Source organism: Amphibalanus amphitrite, unplaced genomic scaffold (genome assembly GCF_019059575.1).
Source record: "Amphibalanus amphitrite isolate SeventyFive unplaced genomic scaffold, NRLGWU_Aamphi_draft 000425F_arrow, whole genome shotgun sequence".
NCBI lineage: Eukaryota > Metazoa > Arthropoda > Thecostraca > Balanomorpha > Balanidae > Amphibalanus > Amphibalanus amphitrite.
This window is the reverse complement of record NW_024881919.1, coordinates 428,005-449,501: the sequence shown is the minus strand read 5'-3', so window position 1 is coordinate 449,501 and position 21,497 is coordinate 428,005. Positions and strand designations below refer to the sequence as shown.

General features: G+C 50.1%; 1 protein-coding gene across 1 annotated transcript; it reads right to left on the bottom strand.

The window, feature by feature from the left end:
• Positions 1 to 5,011: 5,011 nt before the first annotated feature.
• LOC122391182 lies at positions 5,012 to 17,788 on the bottom strand. The gene is made up of 2 exons (XM_043384860.1): positions 17,511 to 17,788; positions 5,012 to 6,810 (listed from the first exon to the last, which is right to left on the bottom strand). Exon 2 carries the CDS (start codon positions 6,338 to 6,340, stop codon positions 5,705 to 5,707), a length of 636 nt encoding a protein of 211 aa, XP_043240795.1. The 5' UTR covers positions 6,341 to 6,810; positions 17,511 to 17,788; the 3' UTR covers positions 5,012 to 5,704.
• Positions 17,789 to 21,497: the final 3,709 nt, after the last annotated feature.

The following is a 21,497-nucleotide window of genomic DNA, read 5'->3' as shown; positions in this document are numbered from 1 at the left end:
ATTAAGAAAAACTTTAAGTACACTTAAGCAAGCTAAAAAGTATATCATTCGACGCGCCTTGACGTGCTGAGTTCACTGGTGCTTTTGTTTTTGCTCTATCTTAATTAGATCAGAAGTTATAAGCGAAAAACATTTGACCTGTTTTTAGCGAAATTTTTACATTTATACCCCCCAAAGGCCAAAACCCCCCTAAATATTGACCTAGAACAACCAAATTTGCACAGGGGCGAGAACTCCAGGGGGCCCACCTACCTACCAAATTTGGTGTTTCTAGGTGCCATAGGAGCCAATCGCGAGGGGGGGGTCGCATCGACCCCCCCCTGCCAGGCCGTGTTATGAAAAATGCCAGGGCGAGGGTTAAAAAGTGGAAATTCGCGTCATAGACTTTACAATACATGCATAAATCGGCTTGCAAAATCGTGCGAAAATGGCTGAATTTGCCCGACACTGGTCCGGTCCCGTGCAGTATGGCTCGGTAACCGTGGGCCCGATCGGCACGGGGAACACAGTATCGTGTAGGGAATCGAACGGGCTATCGAATGGTGTGCGGTGCAGGGATGGCAGGCGCATCGTGCACCCGTGAGGGCACTTATGCTGGAAAATTGACGTTTCGGACAGATTTGGGACTTAATGCTATTTTTGGGTGACCGTTTGACGGAGCGGGTTCTAACAACGCCTGTTGGCAAAAGAAATGCACAGCCTCGCATGGAAAAATTGTGAAAAGCTAATTGATCAAAAACAAGGTGGAACAAACCGCTGGAGAAAATGGTATTTGTTAATGACTAACTTAATTACACAGGTTTCACTGCATAAACTGGTACGTTTGAGCGTTGAAAATGGCATAGTTGGAAAGAGCATTCAATTTTGTCCAAAATCCAACCATCGCTTTTGCATGATGAGCAGCAGTATTCTTAAAAATATAAATGTTTCAAACCTCTACATAGTAACTCATCGATGCCTTTCATTTTTCAATAACCTACGTCAACGTTTGTTATAAACTACACATGACATGGTATATAGCACGTATATAGTAGAACGCTTGCCTATCAGACACCAGTACCTCGATGCAATGGATATTTTTTCCTAAACCAAAATGCTTAGCCGTCAAAAAGCAATCGACCGAAATGGATACATAACCCACGAACACAAGACCAACCAAACGCCCACCGATCGAAAATACCCCTTATTCGCGTTGCGGAGCAAGCGGGTCACCCTAGCAGGCCCCATTCAACCGGGGACCCGGGCCCTATCCACACGGGGGCGCGGGCCCTATCCACACGGGGGCCCGGGCCACGTCCACCTGGGGCTCCGGGCCCCGTCCACCCGGGGCCCGTTCTCCCGGGGCCCGGGGCCCGTTCTCCCGGGGCTCGGGCCCGTTCTCCCGAGGGCCCGGGCCAGTTCTCCCGGGGGCCCGGGCCCGTTCTCCGGGAGGCCCGGGCCCGTTCTTCCGGGGACCCGGACCCATCCACGGAGGCCCGGGCCCCATCCACCCAGGGGGTCCGGGCCCGTTCTCCCAGGGGCCCGAGCCAGTTCTCCCGGGGGCCCGAGCCCCATCCAACCGGGGGTCCGGGCCCCGTCCACCCGGGGCCCGTTCTCCCGGGGCCCGGACCCATCCACGGGGGGCCCGGGGCCCGTTCTCCCGGGGGCCCGGGTCCGTTCTCCCGAGGGCCCGGGCCCGTTCTCCCGAGGGCCCGGGCCAGTTCTCCCGGGGGCCTGGGCCCGTTCTCCGGGAGGCCCGGGCCCGTTCTCCCGGGGACCCGGACCCATCCACGGGGGCCCATCCACCCAGGGGGTCCGGGCCCGTTCTCCCAGGGGCCCGAGCCAGTTCTCCCGGGGGCCCGGGCCCCATCCAACGGGCCCCGTCCACCCGGGGCCCGTTCTCCTGGGGCCCCGAACCCATCCACGGGGGGCCCGGGCCCGTTCTCCAAGGGGCCCGGGCCAGTTCTCCCGGGGCCCGGGCCCGTTCTCCCGGGGGCCCGGGCCCCATCCAACCGGGGGTCCGGGCCCCGTCCACCCGGGGCCCGGGGCCTGTTCTCCCGGGGCCCGGACCCATCCACGGGGAGGCCCGGGCCCCATCCACTCAGGGGGCCCGGGCCCATTCTCCCAGGGGCCGGGGCCAGTTCTCTCGTCCGGTTAGATTAAGACCTCTCTCTCTCTCTCTCTCTCTCTCTCTCTCTCTCTCTCTCTCTCTCTCTCTCTCTCTCTCTCTCTCTCTCTCTCTCTCTCTCTCTCTCTCTCTCTCTCTCTCTCTCTCTCTCTCTCTCTCTCTCTCTCTCTCTCTCTCTCTCTCTCTCTCTCTCTCTCTCTCTCTCTCTCTCTCTCTCTCTCTCTCTCTCTCTTTCTCTCTCTCTCTCTCACTCTCTCTCTCTCTCTCTCGAGCGGGCCCCTGACAGAAATTTCGGGGGGGTCAGCTGACCCTCTGACCCCCCCTGGCTGCGCCACTGCCTTAGGTCATCGATAGGTATCAAAATTCCGAGAGATACATTTTATAGGTAGTGTTGCTCAAATATTTCTCTGAGACTTTCAAGGCAATCGTTCAGTCGGTGTAGCTATGATGAGCATTCTTATTTTTTATGAGGTGAGGTCACTTCGCGTGACCTGGTGACCTGAGATAAGGTGACCCGGGTCTGAAATTTTACAACATGTGCGTAAAGGATGCACGAACAGGTGTGCAAAAACGGCGGCGCTCCGCGCCGCCCTTTTGAGATATCTGGAAAAACCGCAGGGGGGGGGTGTTCAAACACCCCCGGCCCGGCGCGGGTTAGGTTAAGCTTTCCAAAATATCAGCACATTATTCTACGTGGCAGAGCATCACAAACACGATGGTGTTATTGGTGCAAGATAAGTGTCAGGAACCGAAATAACGGTGCACTGCGACCATTTGGGGGATTTATTGACCGAAAATTGAATCCCTGGTTCAGGGCATATGACCTGACCACAGAGGTCACCGGTTGATCGTAATGATACTGTATTTGGAAGAGGTCAGCTTAAGGTGTTTTCCTCAGGTCGAAGTCACATCAAAACCGCTGAGGTCAACATGAGCTGGTCAAATGAGGCCATGTATCAGCCGTTTTCATGGCGGATGTCAGACGAATCTAGCCAAATATTTTTTACTCTAGCTACTTTCATAACGTACTTTTGTTCCAATGTTTGATTTAAAAGGAACGTCTGATGATATGATAAATAAGGTCAATAGGCAACTAGTGCAACCCAAGCTAAAGCAAATAAGAATGAACTATGAACCAAATTTGACCAAATCGCATCAAATATCATACATAGTCGAATTTCCAGCAAAGGCTGACACAAATAAACAGCGTCTATTTAAGGGTGACATTTTTAAGCTGACATTTTTGATCGTTTAATTAACGTGTCAGCTTATGCCAGCACATCCTGACATGACGGGAAAACGGCGTTTCTTTCATGGTTGGCAGGGGAAAGGGAAAGGAACACTTCGGGCACGGCCGACGCCCGCCAAATTTATGTATACCGCACCGGCGCGACCGACCTGACGCCTAGGTTGATAGGACGAGTACCTAAGTAGGCAGCTTGACCGGGGAGCCACTTCGTCATGATCGAGAGTGGGTATATGATGGCCGTATAAAGCGAAATTATTTCTTGTAATAACTTTCTCTAACGAAATGAGTTGACTTTGTACAGGCAGGTGCCCAGGACTTCGCCAGCGGGGGGGGGGGGGCGGTGGAATCCCGGGGGAGGGGGCTCCTCTCTAAAGAGGGCCTCCAATCCTTTCTACAGAGGGCCCCCTCTCTACTCGTAAAGGGGCCTCCTCTCTACAGACGGCCTCCTACCTACAGAGGGTCTCCTCTCTACTGAGGAGTCAGAGGGGCCCTAGCGGTCGGACACAGACACTAACGGTTATTCACAGGAGGCCCCAGGAAGCGAGAAGGACCCTAGCTGTCAGGCTGGTCAGAGGACCTTGATTGTCCTGGCGTGATTTTTTCCCGTGAATTTCGTTCGCCTCCGACGTGATTTTGGTCAACCTGGGTCTTCAGTCCACGGGGGCCCTGATTCCATACGGGGGCCTCCTCATGCCCCAAGGGGAAGGCGCGCGCCCCGTCCGCCCCCCTCCCCCCGTGGGTACGTCCCTAATTTTGTAAATGAGAACACTAATGAGGTAGGCAGAGCACTTGCCTGGCACAGCAGACGTCCAACCGGGACTAACGGCCAGGGCCCCCAGACCCCAATCATTGTTTGTGCTAACGAAGTGAGGGACAGGGCCCCAAAGGTCTTCTTTTTGTTAAAACAATAGATCAGTGGGTGTTTAATGCATTGCACGGCATGTAAGGGGTCGGCATATTCTACCCCCAGCTCTTCCCCTGCTGTTTGCGCGTATCCGTACTCGTTCACTCGTACTACTCGTACTCGTTCGTCACCTGGAGTACTTATAAAGTTATTGTTCGTCTATGTAAAAGTCTATTCTGGAATGATAGCCAAACGGCTAAAAAGGTTAAAATATGGCGACCACAGGTGCAGTGCAATTCGTCGTTCTCGTTATGGCCTGCCCCGTAGCTCAGTTGGTAGAGCACCGGACTCCCGGTAGTGAGAGCCTGGGTTCGAGTCGCTCCGGCGCTCGATATTTGAGACTCCTGACGGGGATCGTCTGCGGTTGGTGGGAGCATCCGCAGCCAGTTGAAGTCAGTCGAGTGGGACAGGCCGTGTCCGGCTTTGAAGGGCACGTTAAACTTTAGCATCTAAATTCTCCCGTTACCCGGGATTGCGCGATCGGGCGGTAGGAGTCGGGTTCTACGCAACAAGCTCTGCTTAGCATTGGCCTCGGCTCTGTCAATCCGTCCATTCAAACATTCGAACTAAATTTATTTAAAAAAAAAAATGGCACGTCGGCCACGTCGTACGCCCGCGCGGCCTGGCACCGGCAGAGTCGCGTCGAAGACTGTCCGGCCCCGTCCCGTCTCAGCCCTCACGGTACACAACACGTGGGCCCTCTGTCGTAAAAGTCTATAAAGAGTCTATACCTATATAACGTAAAAATTTGTGCATAAAAGTCTATATTGTCTATATATAAGAACCAGGACAGGGGTAACATGACACACACATGTGCGCTGGTGCGACGGACCGACCGTGCCAAGCGCCGGCCGTCTTTGCTCGCTTGCATAGCCGGCCCGGTTTTTTTCGCAATCATCCGCGGAAAATCAAACCACACACGAACAATCATTCAAACTACACTGACACGCTCAAACTATTCGCATCCGCGCACACTTTACAAACACACACTCGCGTACAATACACATTAGTGTCTCACCAAGGCGGAGATCATTCCCGACAACAATCACGCGACCTTTCATGAAACCAGTGACGGCGCAGTCTTAGCGGTCTTAGCAGCTGGACGTTGACACAGACACTGGCACATATCGTTAAGTACAAACGCTTGAGAGGCACTGGCGGCAGTGAAGGTGCTGTCACATGGTCGGCACATCAACAACCATCGCAAAGCGTACAACACAGAACTCACATTAATTACCGAAGTGAACGTACGCGAACAGAGACTACCGCTAGCTTGGAAGCACTACCATAAACAAATCTAACACCGCACAAGACACTTCAGCCTGGCTCCAACAGCCATTACCGTCGCACTCCAGTCGGCAGAGGCGGGTGACAGGCCGCCTACATTGACCGGTGGCAGTCGCCACGTCCACGACGCGAATAATACAGCCGTCTGCGCCGGGTATCACACGCTCCACTCGTCCCACCAGCCAATGTCCACGCGGCCTACGTTTTCTTCGGACAGCAGTACTAGCTCTCCGACCTTGACCTCGGTCTTGTCCCTGAACCACTTGGAGCGCACGGTCAGCGTGGGCAGATATTCCCGCCGCCAGCGTTGCCGGAAATGAACCAGCAGCACCTGCGTGTGCTTCAAGCGCCGTCGGCTGCACATGTCACTGTCGGTGAACACACCGGGCGACAGCTGAGGGGAGGCTCGTCCGATGAGGAAGTAGTTCGGTGTCAGAGGTTGGTAGACGTCAGGATCGGTGCTGACGTGCGTCAGCGGACGTCCGTTCAGGAGCGCTTCGACATCAGTCACCACCGTCTGCAGCGTCTCGTCGTCAACGACCCTGTCACCAAGCATAGCTGCCAGGGCGCGTTTGGCTGACCGCGTGCTCGAACACGCCGCCGAAGTGCCGCGCGGCCGGTGGTTTGAAGAGTCGATCAAACCCTTCTTGTGAGAGAGTGTCGGCGATCTTGGACTGGTGCCAGTGCTGGAGCGCCTGCCGCAGCTCACGCTCGTCGGCGCGCAGAATTGTACCTTGCCAGAGCACACGAGTCTGACCTTGCCTCGTCTGGCCATCATGTGTCTCATGGCCATGATGAATAAGTCAGTGTCCAATGAGTGGGCGAGCTCGATGTGGACCGCACGGGTGAACAGGCATGTGAAGTGACACCCACCCGTACCGTTTCTCTCGTTTTCGGCGTTTCCTGACGGTCATCGGTCAAAAGAAGTCCACGCCCACTCGCGCGAACACTGGCGCCGGCCCGCTCATGCGGAGGGCTGGCAGGTCACCTATTCGTGGTGGCAGCGGCTGTGCTGACCTTTTTCGACAGGGTGTGCAAGCGCGTGTGAATCGTTTCACGGTCTCTCTGCCGAAGAGAGACCTGATCCAGTATTGTTAGCTCAGGTGAGTCAGGACGTGCTCCGTCCTGGCGTGGGCGAGCTTCCTGTGTGGATCGGTGACGATCAGCCGGATGATAACTCCACGGGCAGATAACATCACTTTATGCTTCGTCTCATAGTTGCGCTGGGCGTGCCGAAGTCGTCCGCCGACTCTGAGCAGGCCGCTGGAATCCAGGAAGGGCGTCAGCTGGTGCAGGCTGCTGCTGGGTTGCAGGTGCCTGACCTGCTGCAGGGCGGCAATAAGCTCAATGGTTAAAGGTACTGCCCCACCTTTACCTGCGCCAGTTTTGAGTTGAGATAGCCAAGTCTGTGGCCAGGCTGAAAACTATGGTTCATCTATCTCGGTTGCAACCACCAGAGCTACCTAATGTCTGGCGTTCAAGAAATTTGTTCTACAGGGTGACTCGCGTAAAATTCCCTATTTGAAACTTGAATAACTTCCTGCATTCTTAACCAAATTGGATAATTTTTTCACACTACATAGGCAGGGTTACTTTTACAGGAAAACTTGAGGGGGAATAAAATTCGGGGAAGTCATGACCCCCGTCCCCCGCCGGTTTCCAGCCGACGCCAGTACCGATGTCAGTGAGTGCAGTGGCGGATCCAAGGGGGGGGTCACATGGGTCCTGACCCCCCTGGAGCCCGGGGGCACCAAAGGTCTGCCAGGGGCACTACCGGCCTAGCAGGGACCCTACAAGCCTGACAGGGGCACCACAGGCATAGCAGGGGCACCATCGGCCTAGCAAGAGCACCACAGGTCTGCCAGGGACACCACAGACCTGCCAGGGGCACCATCGACCTCACAGGGGTACCACGGACCTGTCGGGGGCACTTCAGGCTTGTCAGAGGCACCACAGTCCTGTCTGGGCCTAGGGGCAACAGGCACACCAGGGGCACCACAGGCCTGTCAGGGGCACAACAGGCCTAGCAAGAGCACCACGGGCCTGTCAGGGGCACCACATGCCTGTCGGGGACACTCCAGGCTTGTCAGGGGCACCACAGTCCTGTCAGGGCCCAGGGGCACCAGCGGCCTAGCAGTGGCACCACAGGCCAGCCAGGGGCACCACCGGCCTAGCAGGGGCATCACCGGCCTAGCAGGGGTCCACCGGCCTCGCAGGGGCACCATGGGTATGTCAGGGACACCACAGGTCTGTCTTTGGCACGTCAGACTTGTCAGGGGCACCACGTTCCTTCCAGCGGCACCACGAACCTGTCAGAGGCACCTGCGGCCTAACAGGGACACCACAGCCCCCCAAAATGAAATTAGGGCACCAGCAAAATTAAGTGGCATAAATCCGTTGAGTTTTTAATTTTGGGTATAGGTAGGGGCACCACTTCGATTCATGACCCTCCCCTTGGAGTTTTCCTGGATCCACCCCTGAGTGAGTGCGAAGAGACAACACAAGAGACGGTCTCACCGACCATCCGATCGGTATCGGGTCAAATCTGGAGTTCCGGATATACCAAGTTCCGCCCCGGCGGTGCCACTGCCCACACTCATTGATCATATCTTAGCGCCAGCAACGTTGATTGATGACTAGAATCTGAATAACGATGACTATAAAATCTGAATAGCAAATTAATTGAAAATGGTCTCAAAAATAATTTTGAAAGCCCGGGAACTTCCCCCTTCCCTCCCTAGCCATTCTGACACAATTTGAAAGGGAGAGTGGAATTTTCGAAGGGGGAAATTCCCCCTTTCCCCCTTTAAAAATAGCCCTGTATATAGGTACACGTTTGGGATTATATTCATTCAATTTTCAGACAAAACCATTTACTTTCAGCTCAGTTGTGCACCTCGACGTGAAGCCCATCTTTTTCGATCACTTTCTCGAGGCGCTCGCCGGTACGCCAGCTCGGCTTTCTTGTGCATCTCGACGGCGATCTCTGCGTAGGTGGCTTTGATGCGACGCCTTTAAACTCCCGAATGTTCGCCGGCCACGCCACGTATACCTTCAACTTCACAAACCCCCACATGAAAGTCACACGGAGTGAGGTCGAGCTTCGCCCAATCTGCTCTGTCCACCGCGCTCGCTTAGCCCAATCTGCCCTGGCCACCAAGCTCGCGCGACCTCACCCGTGTGACTTTTCATGTGGGGGTATGTGAAGTCGAAGGTATACGTGACGCGGCCGGCGAACTTTCTAGAGTTGAAAGGTCGGACTAGAGCCGCCTTCGCAGAGATCACTGTCGAGATGCGCCAGAAAGCCGCGCTGGCGTATCGCGAGCGCCTCGAGAAAGTGATCGAAAAGGATGGGGTCACGTCGAGGTGCACAACTGAGCTGAAAGTGAATGGATTTGTCTAAAAATTGGATTCATCAATCGTCCGACCGATCGACAAGCGGTGCTATATCAGGGAGATGGAGATCTACTTCTTCAATCATGAAGTAACAACTACTTTTGATGCATATTGGTGACCGACACGACACGTGACGTGTGTCAGGTCAGGGGTGCTTACTGCTTAAATTGTTGCGCTTACAAAAACTACCAATTAACTCGGCGAATGGCGCTGAAACTTGCCCGATAGCTGAATCTCGTGTGGACCGAGGTTTCATTTTCATGGCTATCACGGTTTGGTTGCTACTCTGAACGTGCGCATGTGAAGGGGACGTGCACACATTTTGACGGACACTGTACATACGCTGCCCAACACAAAGTGTTACATTTTGGGCTCAATGAGTGAAAGGGACTCGCCAAGCAAACTCAGCCCATGAGAGCCTGGTGAGACGCTCTGTTCGCACGAACGACCTTCGAAGCCCCGAAATGGCCCTATGCGATCGCTTGATGTGAGCCTCCCGAGCCAACGAGTAATACCCTATGCGCGCAGCCAGACTCACCATGAGTGTGACAGAGTCATCTGAAGCTGAGCACTTATTAAGTTTTCGGACTACCGTAGGACTTGAGTGAGTGAGTGCCGAGAGGTCTGTGGCCGGATCCTGTCCTGCAGGCTCTCGCATGGGACAGGCCTTCTTTAGGCAGGCTCGAAAGCTTAGGGGTCATCAGAGGCCGGCGTTGGTCAAGAGTTCAGCGTGATTGCAAGTTGTGTACTGTTTTCAGAAGCCCTGTGGGTGGGACCCAAAAGATCAGCGTGGTAAAGATGTCAGTGTGTCGCCTTCAGAAGCGCTTCGATTATCGGTTACCCTTTGGGGCTCTCAGAGGCGTCGGTGTGGGGCCCTCACTGAGGGTGCGGGATCCGTTGAGGTTTTGGAGTGATACCCTCAGGCGGTGCTCTCAGGGACCGGTGATGGCTAGTGAAGGACCCTCAGAGTCGCCGGTCAGGACTCTCAGAGTCACCGGTGAGTGGCCATAGCCATGATGAGCCTATGTGGGACCCTCAGATACCTCGGTATGACGTCCTTACAGCTAGCGGTGTGGGACCATTAGTGCACTGGCGTTGCGCGCTCAAAAGGCCGGTATGGGATTAAAGCTCAGCGAGACTAAGGGCTTATGTGGTGCCTTCGGTAGGCACCTCAGCATAACCGGTAGAGAGCCCTCAGAGCCGCCGTTGCATGCTCTGAGTCAGTACGGTGCAGGGCCCGGCTCTGCACTGACTGGGACACACTGAGCCTGGACTTTTTGTTGTCTGATTGGGAAGAGTTGGGTAGCGCCACTGATGCTCACGTGCTGCTGGACATCTTTATGCGCACCTGGAACAGTCTAACCGATAAACAGTGTCCAGAATGTAGTGTGCGGACGCGCCGGCCCCACTGCCCGTGGCTCCAGGACGCTCTAGCTTAGGTGGGGGAGGCCATTAATGCTTAAAACATTACACAAGCCGATTGGCAGCCGTTTACACAGCCTGATGACAAAGCGCTGTATCTGTCCCTGAAAAAGCAGTTAAACAGCAAAAGCTCTCTAAAGATTTTCGCGGATTTTGGAGCACCATGCGGAAATTTGGCCGTCATCTGGGAACGAAAGTGATGACGCCCATGTGACTACTGCCTGATCCCGACGCACTCAATGACTTTGTCTCCCCTGTGGGCTTCCGACTGGCGGCAGGGGTGACAGTGAGTGAAGATAAGTCGCGGCTCGTAAGACCAGTGAGAGTCTGCGCCGCTATGTTTAAGCTCACCCGGCGACGCTGACGGAGCTGTCGGCCGCCGGTGCCGACGGGGGTCCCTCTGCTAACAGTCAGGCAGTGTTACCCTGCGGAAGGTCCGCTGCTGCTGCGCAGAGTGAACGCATTACTGGTCTCCGGTGTCTTTTCCTCGGCTTGTAAAACGACGTGCATTGTGCTGATTTTTAAATCTACATAGTGACCGCACATTGCCAAGCAATTTTAGACCCATATCTTTACTGAGCGTCTTGACCAAAGTAACCGAAAATATTGTACGTATGTATAGTCTGTCTTGAAAGTACCGCGCAACAGTGCGGGGGATCCATCAAGCCTGACCGTCACCGAAGCAATCGACATCCTCTTCCATTCCCCAGGTCAATTGGTTCGGTAAATTTCAAATTATAGCAGGCTCTTCCTCGGTCAGCTTTGATGGATCCACCGTTACTTTGAGCGGTAGGTACTTTTAAGACAGACTGTAAACTCGACTTAGGACGCTCTGATCGACGTCACCTGGGTGCCAGACAACACCGACCAGGGCCTGCTGCCGTCGATAACGGCAGTGGATTTGAGCAAAGCGTTTGACAGCGTCGATTACGGCGCCCTCATCGAGAAGCTGGCCTGGTGTGGCATGCCTTCCCACTGGTTTGAAACTTATCTCACTGACAGGAGACAGATTATTTTATTCCTTATGGTAAAATAATTTCTTGCGCGAACGACAGGGCCCATCCTTCCGAGAACGGCATCACTGACCTCAGAGATTGAGTCGAGTGCTCTATTTCCGCACTAGAAAAGTGGTTTCCACGAAACTCTCTGAAAATGAACGAGACTAAAACGAGCTTCATGATCATGAGGACAAAACAATCAATACTGAATCACTCGTCTGACGAATTGAAAAGACCCGAAGCTGACGCATAGTTGGACTAAGCCGATAAAATGTTCTTTCGGTAGGGGGGCGCTGTGTGTCATCGATGCCCTGTAGGATGCGGTGAACCGCATGTATGGCTACTTCTACGCTCACATTAGTGAAAAGTGACTTCACATCAAACGAGACCATCCTCTTCCCTCTCACATCTGCGTATTTTAGCCGGTCGAGAAGGTCAGCGGAATTCTTCAGGTGTGAGCAGCTGATGCTCCCCAACGCGGCTGATAGTTTGGTGAGACATTTTGCGAGGCGGTGTGGGGCACTGTCCACCCCCGAAGTGATGGGGCGCGTGGGGCCGCCTTCTTTGTGAAGCTTTGGCAGACCCTTCATCTGTGCTGATCTTGGTTTCTCTTCCAAAAGGTACTGTAAACGCTTGCCCCTTTCTGATCGCCTTAGAAGTTTTCTGGCTTCTTTGTTAAGCTTTTCGCACGCTTTCTTACAAGAGCCGGAAGGAACTTCCTCGTAGACGGTGGCATCTGATAGGAATTCGTTCATTTTTTCGTCATATGTTGAACGGTCGAGGATGACAATTGACAACCCCTCCATCCTTGTCACTTGAGCTAATGACGATGTTGTCGTCTTTAGCGAGCTCTTTCGGGCTAAGCATGTAGCGTCTGGGAATCGAGAGATGAGAAGAGGAAGCCATCGTCTTCAGACATGTGAAAAACCCTTGTTTGAAGCTTTTGCCCACCTCCGAGTCAGTAGACTTGATGTTACTCATTACGAAATCTAGCTAGCTTTTACTGTTCTTGCCAGTGCCAAATTTGAGTCCCAGTGACAGCGCTTCAGTTTCTTCTTGACTGGGTGGCCGACAAGACAAGTTGGTGATCAGGCGAGCATCTCCAGCATGTTTCCAAGAGCTTGATGCGCAGAGCCGGGACAGTTTATCTAGTAACAGTTAGAGGTGCCTTTTCGCCTTGCGTTTTAATTGTTCCTCGAGGTGAGCTGGAAATAAGACGAGAGTATTATCTACGTGAGAAATATTTTAGAACTGAGAACCAAGCATTATTTTTGAAAGACTGCATAGAAGAGCAAGTTCTCCCTCGTTCTGCACCTCGTCAACTGTACTCGAAACAGCACCCGTTCAAAGGCTGCAAGAGCTTATCTAGAGGATGGTGTGGAAACTCCGAAACTTTAAGCAACAGAGCAGCCATTTTAAGAAGTCGTTTCCGGCAGCCCTTTCCAGCACACCTTGAGGAACAATTAAAACGCAAGGCGAAAAGGCACCTACAACTGTTACTGGGCAAACTGTCCCGGCTCTGCGCATCAAGCTCTTGAAAACATGCTGGAGATGCTCGCCTGATCACCAACTTGTCTAGTCGGCCACTCAGTCAAGTAGAAACTGAAGCGCTGTCATTGGGACTCAAATTTGACACTGGCAAGAACAGTAAAAGCTACCTAGCCTTCATGATGAGAAACATCAAGTCTACTGACTCGGAGGTGGACAAAGGCTTCAAACAAGGATTTGTCACATGTCTGAAGACGATGGCTTCCTCTTCTCATCTCTCAATTCCCAGACGCTATATGCTTAGCCTGAAAGACCTCGCTAAAGACGACAACATCGTCATTAGCACAAGTGACAAGGGTGGAGGTGTTGTCATCCTGGACCGTTCAACATATGACGAAAAAATGAACGAACTCCTATCAGATCCCAGATGCCATCGTCTACGAGGAAGTTCCTTCCGACTCTTGTAAGAAAGAGTCCGAAAGGTTTAACAAAGAAGCCAGAAAACTTCTAAGGCGATCAGAAAGGGGCAAGCGTTTACAGTACCTTTTGGAAGAGAAACCCAAGATCAGCACAGACGATGGGTCTGCCAAAGCTTCACAAAGAAGGCATCCCCATGCGCCCCATCACCTCGGGGGTGGACAATGCCCCACACCGCCTCGCAAAATGTCTCACCAAACTATCAGCCGCGTTGGGGAGCATCAGCTGCTCACACCTGAAGAGTTCCGCTGACCTTCTCGACCGGCTAAAAGACGCAGATGTGAGAGGGAAGAGGATGGTCTCGTTTGATGTGAAGTCACTTTTCACTAATGTGAGCGTAGAAGTAGCCATGCGTGCGGTTCGCCGCGTCCTACAGGGCATCGATGACACACAGCGCCCCCCTACCGAAAGAACATTTTATCGGCTTAGTCCAACTATGCGTCAGCTTCGGGTCTTTTCAATTCGTCAGCAGAGAATTCGTCCAAAAATCAGGCTTGGCTATGGGCAACCCGCTCAGCGCCGTACTAGCCCCACTTTACATGGAGATGCTAGAAGATCACTTAACAGTGTCCCAAAATTGAGTTTTGTCTTGGGTGTCAGAGGGGAAAATTACCCACCAAAAAGAGGGGAGAGAGTGGAAAACTGCTGATTCGACTAGATCAAAAAGGAGTGAGAAATGACAAAAAGCATGCATTTTATTCTAGGGTGTAGAATGTTTGATGCTAACTGGGCATCCACACAACTGTCTTTCTATAGGTAAAAAATCTATGTTTTCTTGGTTGGGACTTGGGAGTGGAAAATTGTTCTTAAAAATGGTGGTGAGAGTGGAAAATGAATTTCATTTGGATGTCGTTTCCCACCCAAATAGACAACTTTTGGGACATTGCTAGACCAACACCAATGGTTTAGAGATACTGCCTTGTGAAGGCACAATGTGTCATAGAAGGAACAAACTTCTTCAACACCAGGCACTTGTAAAACTTGGGACCAAGGCAGAACATGGTTTCTAAGCCTGACTGCCCCAGACTTGGCTACATAACTATGTCAGCTCAAAACTAATGTTAAGGTGCAAGACGTTACCTTTAAGCACTATACCTAATGAACAGCATCAGCACATAACCAGCAGACACACCATCCCAACCTCTCCCATGCTTTACCCATTTGAGATTTGCGGCTGGCGCATCTCTATCTTCATGCTTCCTGTCTGTCCTTTTCCCCATTGAAGGGTCTGGTGAGGAAGCCTATCAGCACCACTTAGCAGGTGAGCCATAAATACATCACAATACCTTAACAGACACATATTGAATATTTGCTCTTTTGTCAGTATAGCATGATGGAATAATATCAGAAGTCAGTTTGTAAGCAGCTGAACACCAAGGCCTCACATATTATTCACTGTTTGCGTGCCCAAGAAACTTCATACTTCAAGCAAGCACGTAGGTAGGTACCTTCTTGCATGCATGCAAATGTTTTTCCATGAAGTAGGTAGGTATGTACCTATACGAGTAGGTAGAATATGGTAAAAAAGGATTGGATCCTCATAGAACCCTATCTCATATCTGGCATCTTTGTGGGATGCTAGGCTTCGGATTACTATTACCACAAGCTTGAGTAAAGAGTGTCAGGGCAGTCAACAGTTGAAATAACCTACCCAACATAGGTGGCGGAACGGGGGGCAACGGGGAACCATGCCCCCCTTTGATTTTGGCATTTTAACATCAGCCCTATGGGCTTTGCATTGAAAGAATGGGACCAAAGTCCAAAGTCAGCAGTGCCCCCCTTAACCCGCGCCCTGCTGGGGGGGTGTTTGAACACCCCCCCCCCTTGTGGTTTTTTGCGAATATCTCAAAAACGGCGGCGCGGAGCGCCGCCGTTTTTGGTACACCTTATCATACATCAATTCTACACATGTTGTGAAAATTTCAGACCAAGGTCATTCAAGGTCAGGTCACCAGGTCACTTGAAGTGACCTCACCTCATAAAAAGTTTCAATGTCTGTCATAGCTACACCGAGTGACCGATCGCTTTGAAACTTTCAGCGATTGCTAAGAGCAATAGCATGTACAAAATGTATATCTCAGAATTTTGATATCGATGACCTAAGGTCAGGTCAATTTTACGACCTCCCCATTATAAGTCAATGGGAGAAAATTGAAATGCGCCTCTTTTGGACAAAAGACATTATAAACACTCCCAAACACTGAATTACAAGTGGTTTAGACACACTGAACATGAAAATGGTGTCCGTGACCCTTGTTTATGTCCTGAGGTCATCTTAGGTCACGAATGGTATCTAACAGTTTTTCGCAAATAACTTTTGATAGAGGCATGCTAGAGCGATGAAAACGCCTTAGATGTGTTCAGCTCGACGATACGGATCGACTGATATGCAACATGACCCTTTCCGGTCAGGTCATGACCTTGACCTGAGGTCAAATTTTCAAGTTGACCTTTCAAGGTCAAGTTTTAGTTCATTCGATGCGCCTTGACGAGAGGAACACGATGCCGGTAAAAGTAAGCTCGTACAGGGCTTGGATCAAAAGTTATTGAAGAAAAACTGTTTCCGAAAAAATCGGCTATTTTTGCAGTTTTTGCCCCCTGCAGGCAAAACCGTTGACGTTAGGTCAAATCTGAGAGAATTACTCAGAAAGGGCGTTAATAGGGCTATCGAATGCGCTTTTCCGCGGCGCTGTAGCTCTATTGGTTCCCGAGTTATGCGTTGGCTTCTTAGAAATTTTCGCCATTCGACCTGGAAATCGGCGAAATTTTGCCTTCAATGACCTCTGGTGACCTGACCTTTGACCTGACCAAAAAATTGACCGAAGTGATTTCGTCATTATTTTTTACGCTCTTTCGAACGCCGCCTTCCGCGTATCGCTACGTGGCCCAGGAGCAGAGTTACAAGGGGGGGTGTTCAAACACCCCCCCCCCAGCAGGGCGTGGAAATCCAGGACCCCCAGCCGGGCGCGGGTTAATTGAAGGTGTTCGGCCACCACTGCTACCCAAGCATATCTTGGACCCCTCACTCCAGACTGCAAAAATCCATACACTATGCCAAACACCTTGTGGCTCTCATGCACCTAAATTCAGCGCAAACAGTTTTGCGCTGAAATTTTGATATTTGTGCCAAGAAATCACACCTATTTTATCCAAACTGTTCCAATCACATGAGAGAATGTCAACTGATGGAAAGGTGGGTACTCAATTCAAATGTAGAGTGTAGTGAGTAAGGTAAGCTAAGGTCAGATCTTATCGTCTCGTGCCAGAAATTCTGAAATTCTTAAATTTCACTTCCGCCAATTTTTTTCGTTCATCCTTACTCCAAAACTTTGGAACACTGAGTCATGCCAGACACTGCGCTGTAATTTTGGTGCCATTCACTGAATGGCACCAAAATTACAGCGCATTCACTGAATGGCACCAAAATTACAGCGCAGTGTCTGGCATGACTCAGTGTTCCAAAGTTTTGGAGTAAGGATGAACGAAAAAAATTGGCGGAAGTGAAATTTAAGAATTTCAGAAATTCTGGCACGAGACGATAAGATCTGACCTTAGCTTACCTTACTCACTACACTCTACATTTGAATTGAGTACCCACCTTTCCATCAGTTGACATTCTCTCATGTGATTGGAACAGTTTGGATAAAATAGGTGTGATTTCTTGGCACAAATATCAAAATTTCAGCGCAAAACTGTTTGCGCTGAATTTAGGTGCATGAGAGCCACAAGGTGTTTGGCATAGTGTATGGATTTTTGCAGTCTGGAGTGAGGGGTCCAAGATATGCTTGGGTAGCAGTGGTGGCCGAACACCTTCAATTAAGGGGGGCAGTATTCACCAATTATGCCGGACATGTTGATGGTAGCATGGATTTTTTTCCAGTCTGGCACTCCGTCAATGCCCTTGAATCCTAACTTGACATCCGATGAAGGTTATCTACTTTCATGTTTTTAACTCATGCACACTAGCAACAACAGAGGAAGTAAAAATCGTAAAGATCAGGTCCTACATGCCCACATGGCCTCTAAATTTTGTGTACATACACCTAAGATAAGGTAGGGTTTGGAAGGATTAGCTCAATCACTCAGTTCTTTCCTATTTTGATTTATTAACATCAGTGAAATCCAACTACACTAAATTTGTGATTCTTGAATATTTCTTTTCGTGAATATGACTTACCTCACGTCTTGAACTATCTTCAGGAAACCATTCTTCCCTTGTAATCACTCATAAGACGCGCACCCACCACAAACATATCCCGAAAAACCTAAACAGTCGTCAGCTTTGTCTCCAGCGTGAATGACAAAGTGATGTGGGGTCCACATGACGTCAAATATTTTTTTCCAATCTCGAGAATTACATGTACCATGGTAAGTAAAATGTGTTCCAAAGGTCAATTATATGCATATTATCACGTTTTAGTGCAAATAATCCAAATATTGGCCTTTTAATTGGTAAAATTATCAATAAACTGTTTTTGATGACGTCATTATGCAGGGGTTGTTTTTGCTTCCATATACAAGTACCTAACTTTTGAAATGAGAGCACAGATGGTGACAATTAATGGCGCAATATTTCAGCGGTTTTTATGTGTGACAGTAGGAAATGCGGCAAAAGCAATCGCAATCGATTAGATTGCTTCCATATAGCGTTGGCTGTTGGCCACCCAAAACGAATTTGAAGGGAAAACTGAAATAAACCATGGCGTCCGGCTCAGATGCCCAAATCGTTTAATTCCTCATGTCAGCATTTGCATGGCAAAGGCTGACATGCTCCGATGTCAGTATAAACTCGTTTCTGGGCGTTTCGTATCAAAATACACTACGTTTAATTAAGGCTGACAAAAATGTCAGGTATAATTAAAAATAATTGAAAATCCGGCAAATGCTGACAAAATGTCAGCGTAAAAGGGAAATTCAATTACAGTGAATGTGTGTTAGATACTTGTCGTGAAAGCGGCTATTGTACATAGAATGTAGGTATATATGATTAGGTTCAGCAGGGTTCCGTGAGTTCACACACTGGTGGCTTATTCGACTCGCGAGATTAATTCCATTCAAATTTATTGACAAAAAGAAAAACGATGACCTCAAACGACCATACAAAGTACCAGCATATACGACGTCATGGAAGGTCCTCAATGCAAAACCTAAGAATCGCTCTTTGCAAAGTGTATGAAATCACGATTACAGGTGTTTGATAATTGATTATAGGCTTCGATCGTTTCCGGCATCAAAATAACAGTTTCAATGTTTCAATATTTCCCATTGACTTGTAATAGTGAAGTCACGTGACCAGCTTGACCTCGGGTGAAAGTTAGGAAAGTTGGAGGAATTGATGTGAAATCTCAAGAGCCGTTACTATATGCCGTTACTTGTTTCATCCCCTGCAAAAGGTTCACTGAGGGCGCTGTAAAGCTGCAACTTTTTGCATCGTTCCGAGATTTATTTGTGACGTCATAGGTCAGTAAGCTGACCTCAGCCTCAAAATTATGTTGGTGTAAAAAAAATCCGGCTTAAGCCAATGTTCAGGTACAGGTAGGCTTGTCAAATTTCAGCTCTCCAGCCTTACCGCGTTGCAAACGATCTCGAGAAAACCGTTGGGGCTGCACATCAAACCCTCGCCTTCGGCCAGGTGGGAATAAAAATACTATGAAAGTGAATGTTAGTGAAACATTGAGCATCCCAACTCCCAAGCCACTTAATACCTTGAAATACGTTAGTCCAAAACGTTAGAGATGCTTCCAGTTCCAGGAACACAATACAATCTCGGCCAGTTTTCACGTAGGTACTTGTAATTTTGTTACCTCTACCCTCTCTGACCTGGTCACGCCCCTGGCAATTGCAATCAGTTACTTCCAAATGCCGCACTTTTGTCTGCATATATTTTGTGTGTGGCATATTCAATAAGCAAAATCACTGAAAGCTCATTATTACATGGACAGAGCGAACTTCATGCGATTACTAGGTTGAGCCTTCTCCTTATTTGACCCTAACACAGCCTCGGCTGTTATGAAGGGTGGGACTAAATGCTTACTTCGAAATCTAAGCTACGTTGCGGCATTGGCGGTTATGTGCGGCGTGTATGCCGCATGATTAGTAAGCGGCGACCACTAAATTAAAGACTCAAGCGCTCCGACCGGTTCTCAATGAATAACACTGCATACCAAAAATGCCAACCGCTCTCGTCATAAGATATTTAGCTTTAAATAACTAGGTTATCTACATCATCATTTTGAACCAAATTAACCCTCGCATGTGTGCGGCGTTTGCCAGCTTCTAATGTGTAGGGGGGGGGGGGGTCGGTTGGACCCCCCCCCTTGCCGTTTGGCCCCTGATCGAGCTAGAGCTTCGCAGAAAAAACGAGCGTGTTGCCCGTGACGAGAGGAAGCCGATGATACCCAATTTTAAGGTCCTAGGTCATTGGTTGACCTTCCAGGTCAGGTCAATGACCCAAAGTCGGCAAAATCGGGACCTGTTAGAAAGTCGTAAAGTGTGGCTGCTAAGGGGGTTTTCGGGGTGCTGATCACGAATATCGTGTTAGTTTTGATCACAGATGATGTCTTGAAGCATTTAGACCAGGTCGGGTCAGGTCAGGTCAGGTCAACCAGTAGGCGTCATGACGGGTATTCGTAGTACGTGTCAACCGCCTCTGACAGCTTCGTAACATGTTACGAAGTCACCAAAACTACTTCGTAAATGTTCAAATGGTTGCTAAATTCGAATTCAGCTCCAAAAACTAGCCTAGAAACATGTAAAACTCGAAAAAGTGACCCGAGGTCACCCGAGGTCACCAAAGGTCAATGACCTGACCTGACCTTCAGGTGACCTTGACACACACGGGAGTAACATCAAATCACATGTTTGAACGTTTGAAACCACGAAAAGCTTGCAAACACGCGGCTAGTGCGAGCCGACATACGCGAAATCGCGATTCCGGCCAAACATGGTCTCGGAAAAGAGGTCACAGGTCAAAGGTCATTTGGGTCAGGGTCATGAAATTTTCAGGGTAGGTGTAAAATTGATCAATGCGAGGGTACTGAAATTTTCGTCGCGATCGGCCGCTTTTTACGCGAGTTATTCGCGAAAAAACCATGGGGGGGGGTCCATCCGACCCCCCCCCCCTACACATGCGAGGGTTAATACTTTCAACTTAACTCACTCATTCCTTCCTTTGTTGTCTCCAAACAGTCTTTCGATTGTCTGGAAATCGTATGCTAAATCCCGTACCTGTATGCGACTGGTGCATATAAAGGCCGATAAAAGAATTTGAATAGGCTCTGGCATGCGATTTCCTGGCTACCCAAAAAAGTCTGTTTCAGTCTTGCTATCAAAACATGACCTCGCCCGCACAGGGGGGGGGGTTGATGCAACCCCCCTAAGGTTCTTCGCGAATAACTCGCTGAAAAAGCGGCTAATTGCGACGAAACTTTCAGTACCCTCGCATTGATCAATTTAACACCCATCCTGAAAATTTCATGACCCTGACCCAAATGACCTTTGAACCTGTGACCTACTTTTCGAGACCATGTTTGGCCGGAACCGCGATTCAGCGTATGTCGGCTCGCATTAGCAGCGCGTTTGCAGTCTTTTCGTGGTTTCAAGCGTTCAAACATGTGATATGATGTTGCCCCCATGCATTAGGGTGGGTGTCAAGGTCACCTGAAGGTCAGGTCAGGTCATTGACCTTTGGTGACCTCGGTTCACTTTTTCGAGTTTGACATGTTTCTAGGTCAGTTTTTTCGAGCTCAATTCGAATTAAGCAACCACATGAACGTTTACAAAGTAGTTTTGGTGCCTTCGTAACATGTTACGAGGCTGTCAGAGGCGGTTGACACCTACTACAAATACCTGGCAGGACCTCTACTGGTTGACCTGACCTGACCCAACCCGACCTGGCCTAAATGAATGAAGACATCATCTGTGATCAAAACTAGCATGATATTCGTGATCAGCACCCCGAAAAACCCCATAGCAGCCACACTACGACGTTCTAACAGGTCCCAATTTTCCCGCCTTTTGGGTCATTGACCTGACCTGGAAGGTCAACCCATGACCTAGGACCTTAAAATTGGGTATTATCGGCTTTCTCTCGTCACGGGCAACACGCTCGTTTTTTCCGCAAAGCTCTAGCTTGATCAGGAGCGAAACGGCAAGGGGTTATACCTTATA

Excerpts from the sequence above, each read along its gene's own strand:
- LOC122391182 (XM_043384860.1), bottom strand. The coding sequence starts at position 6,340 with ATGGCCATGAGACACATGATGGCCAGACGAGGCAAGGTCAGACTCGTG.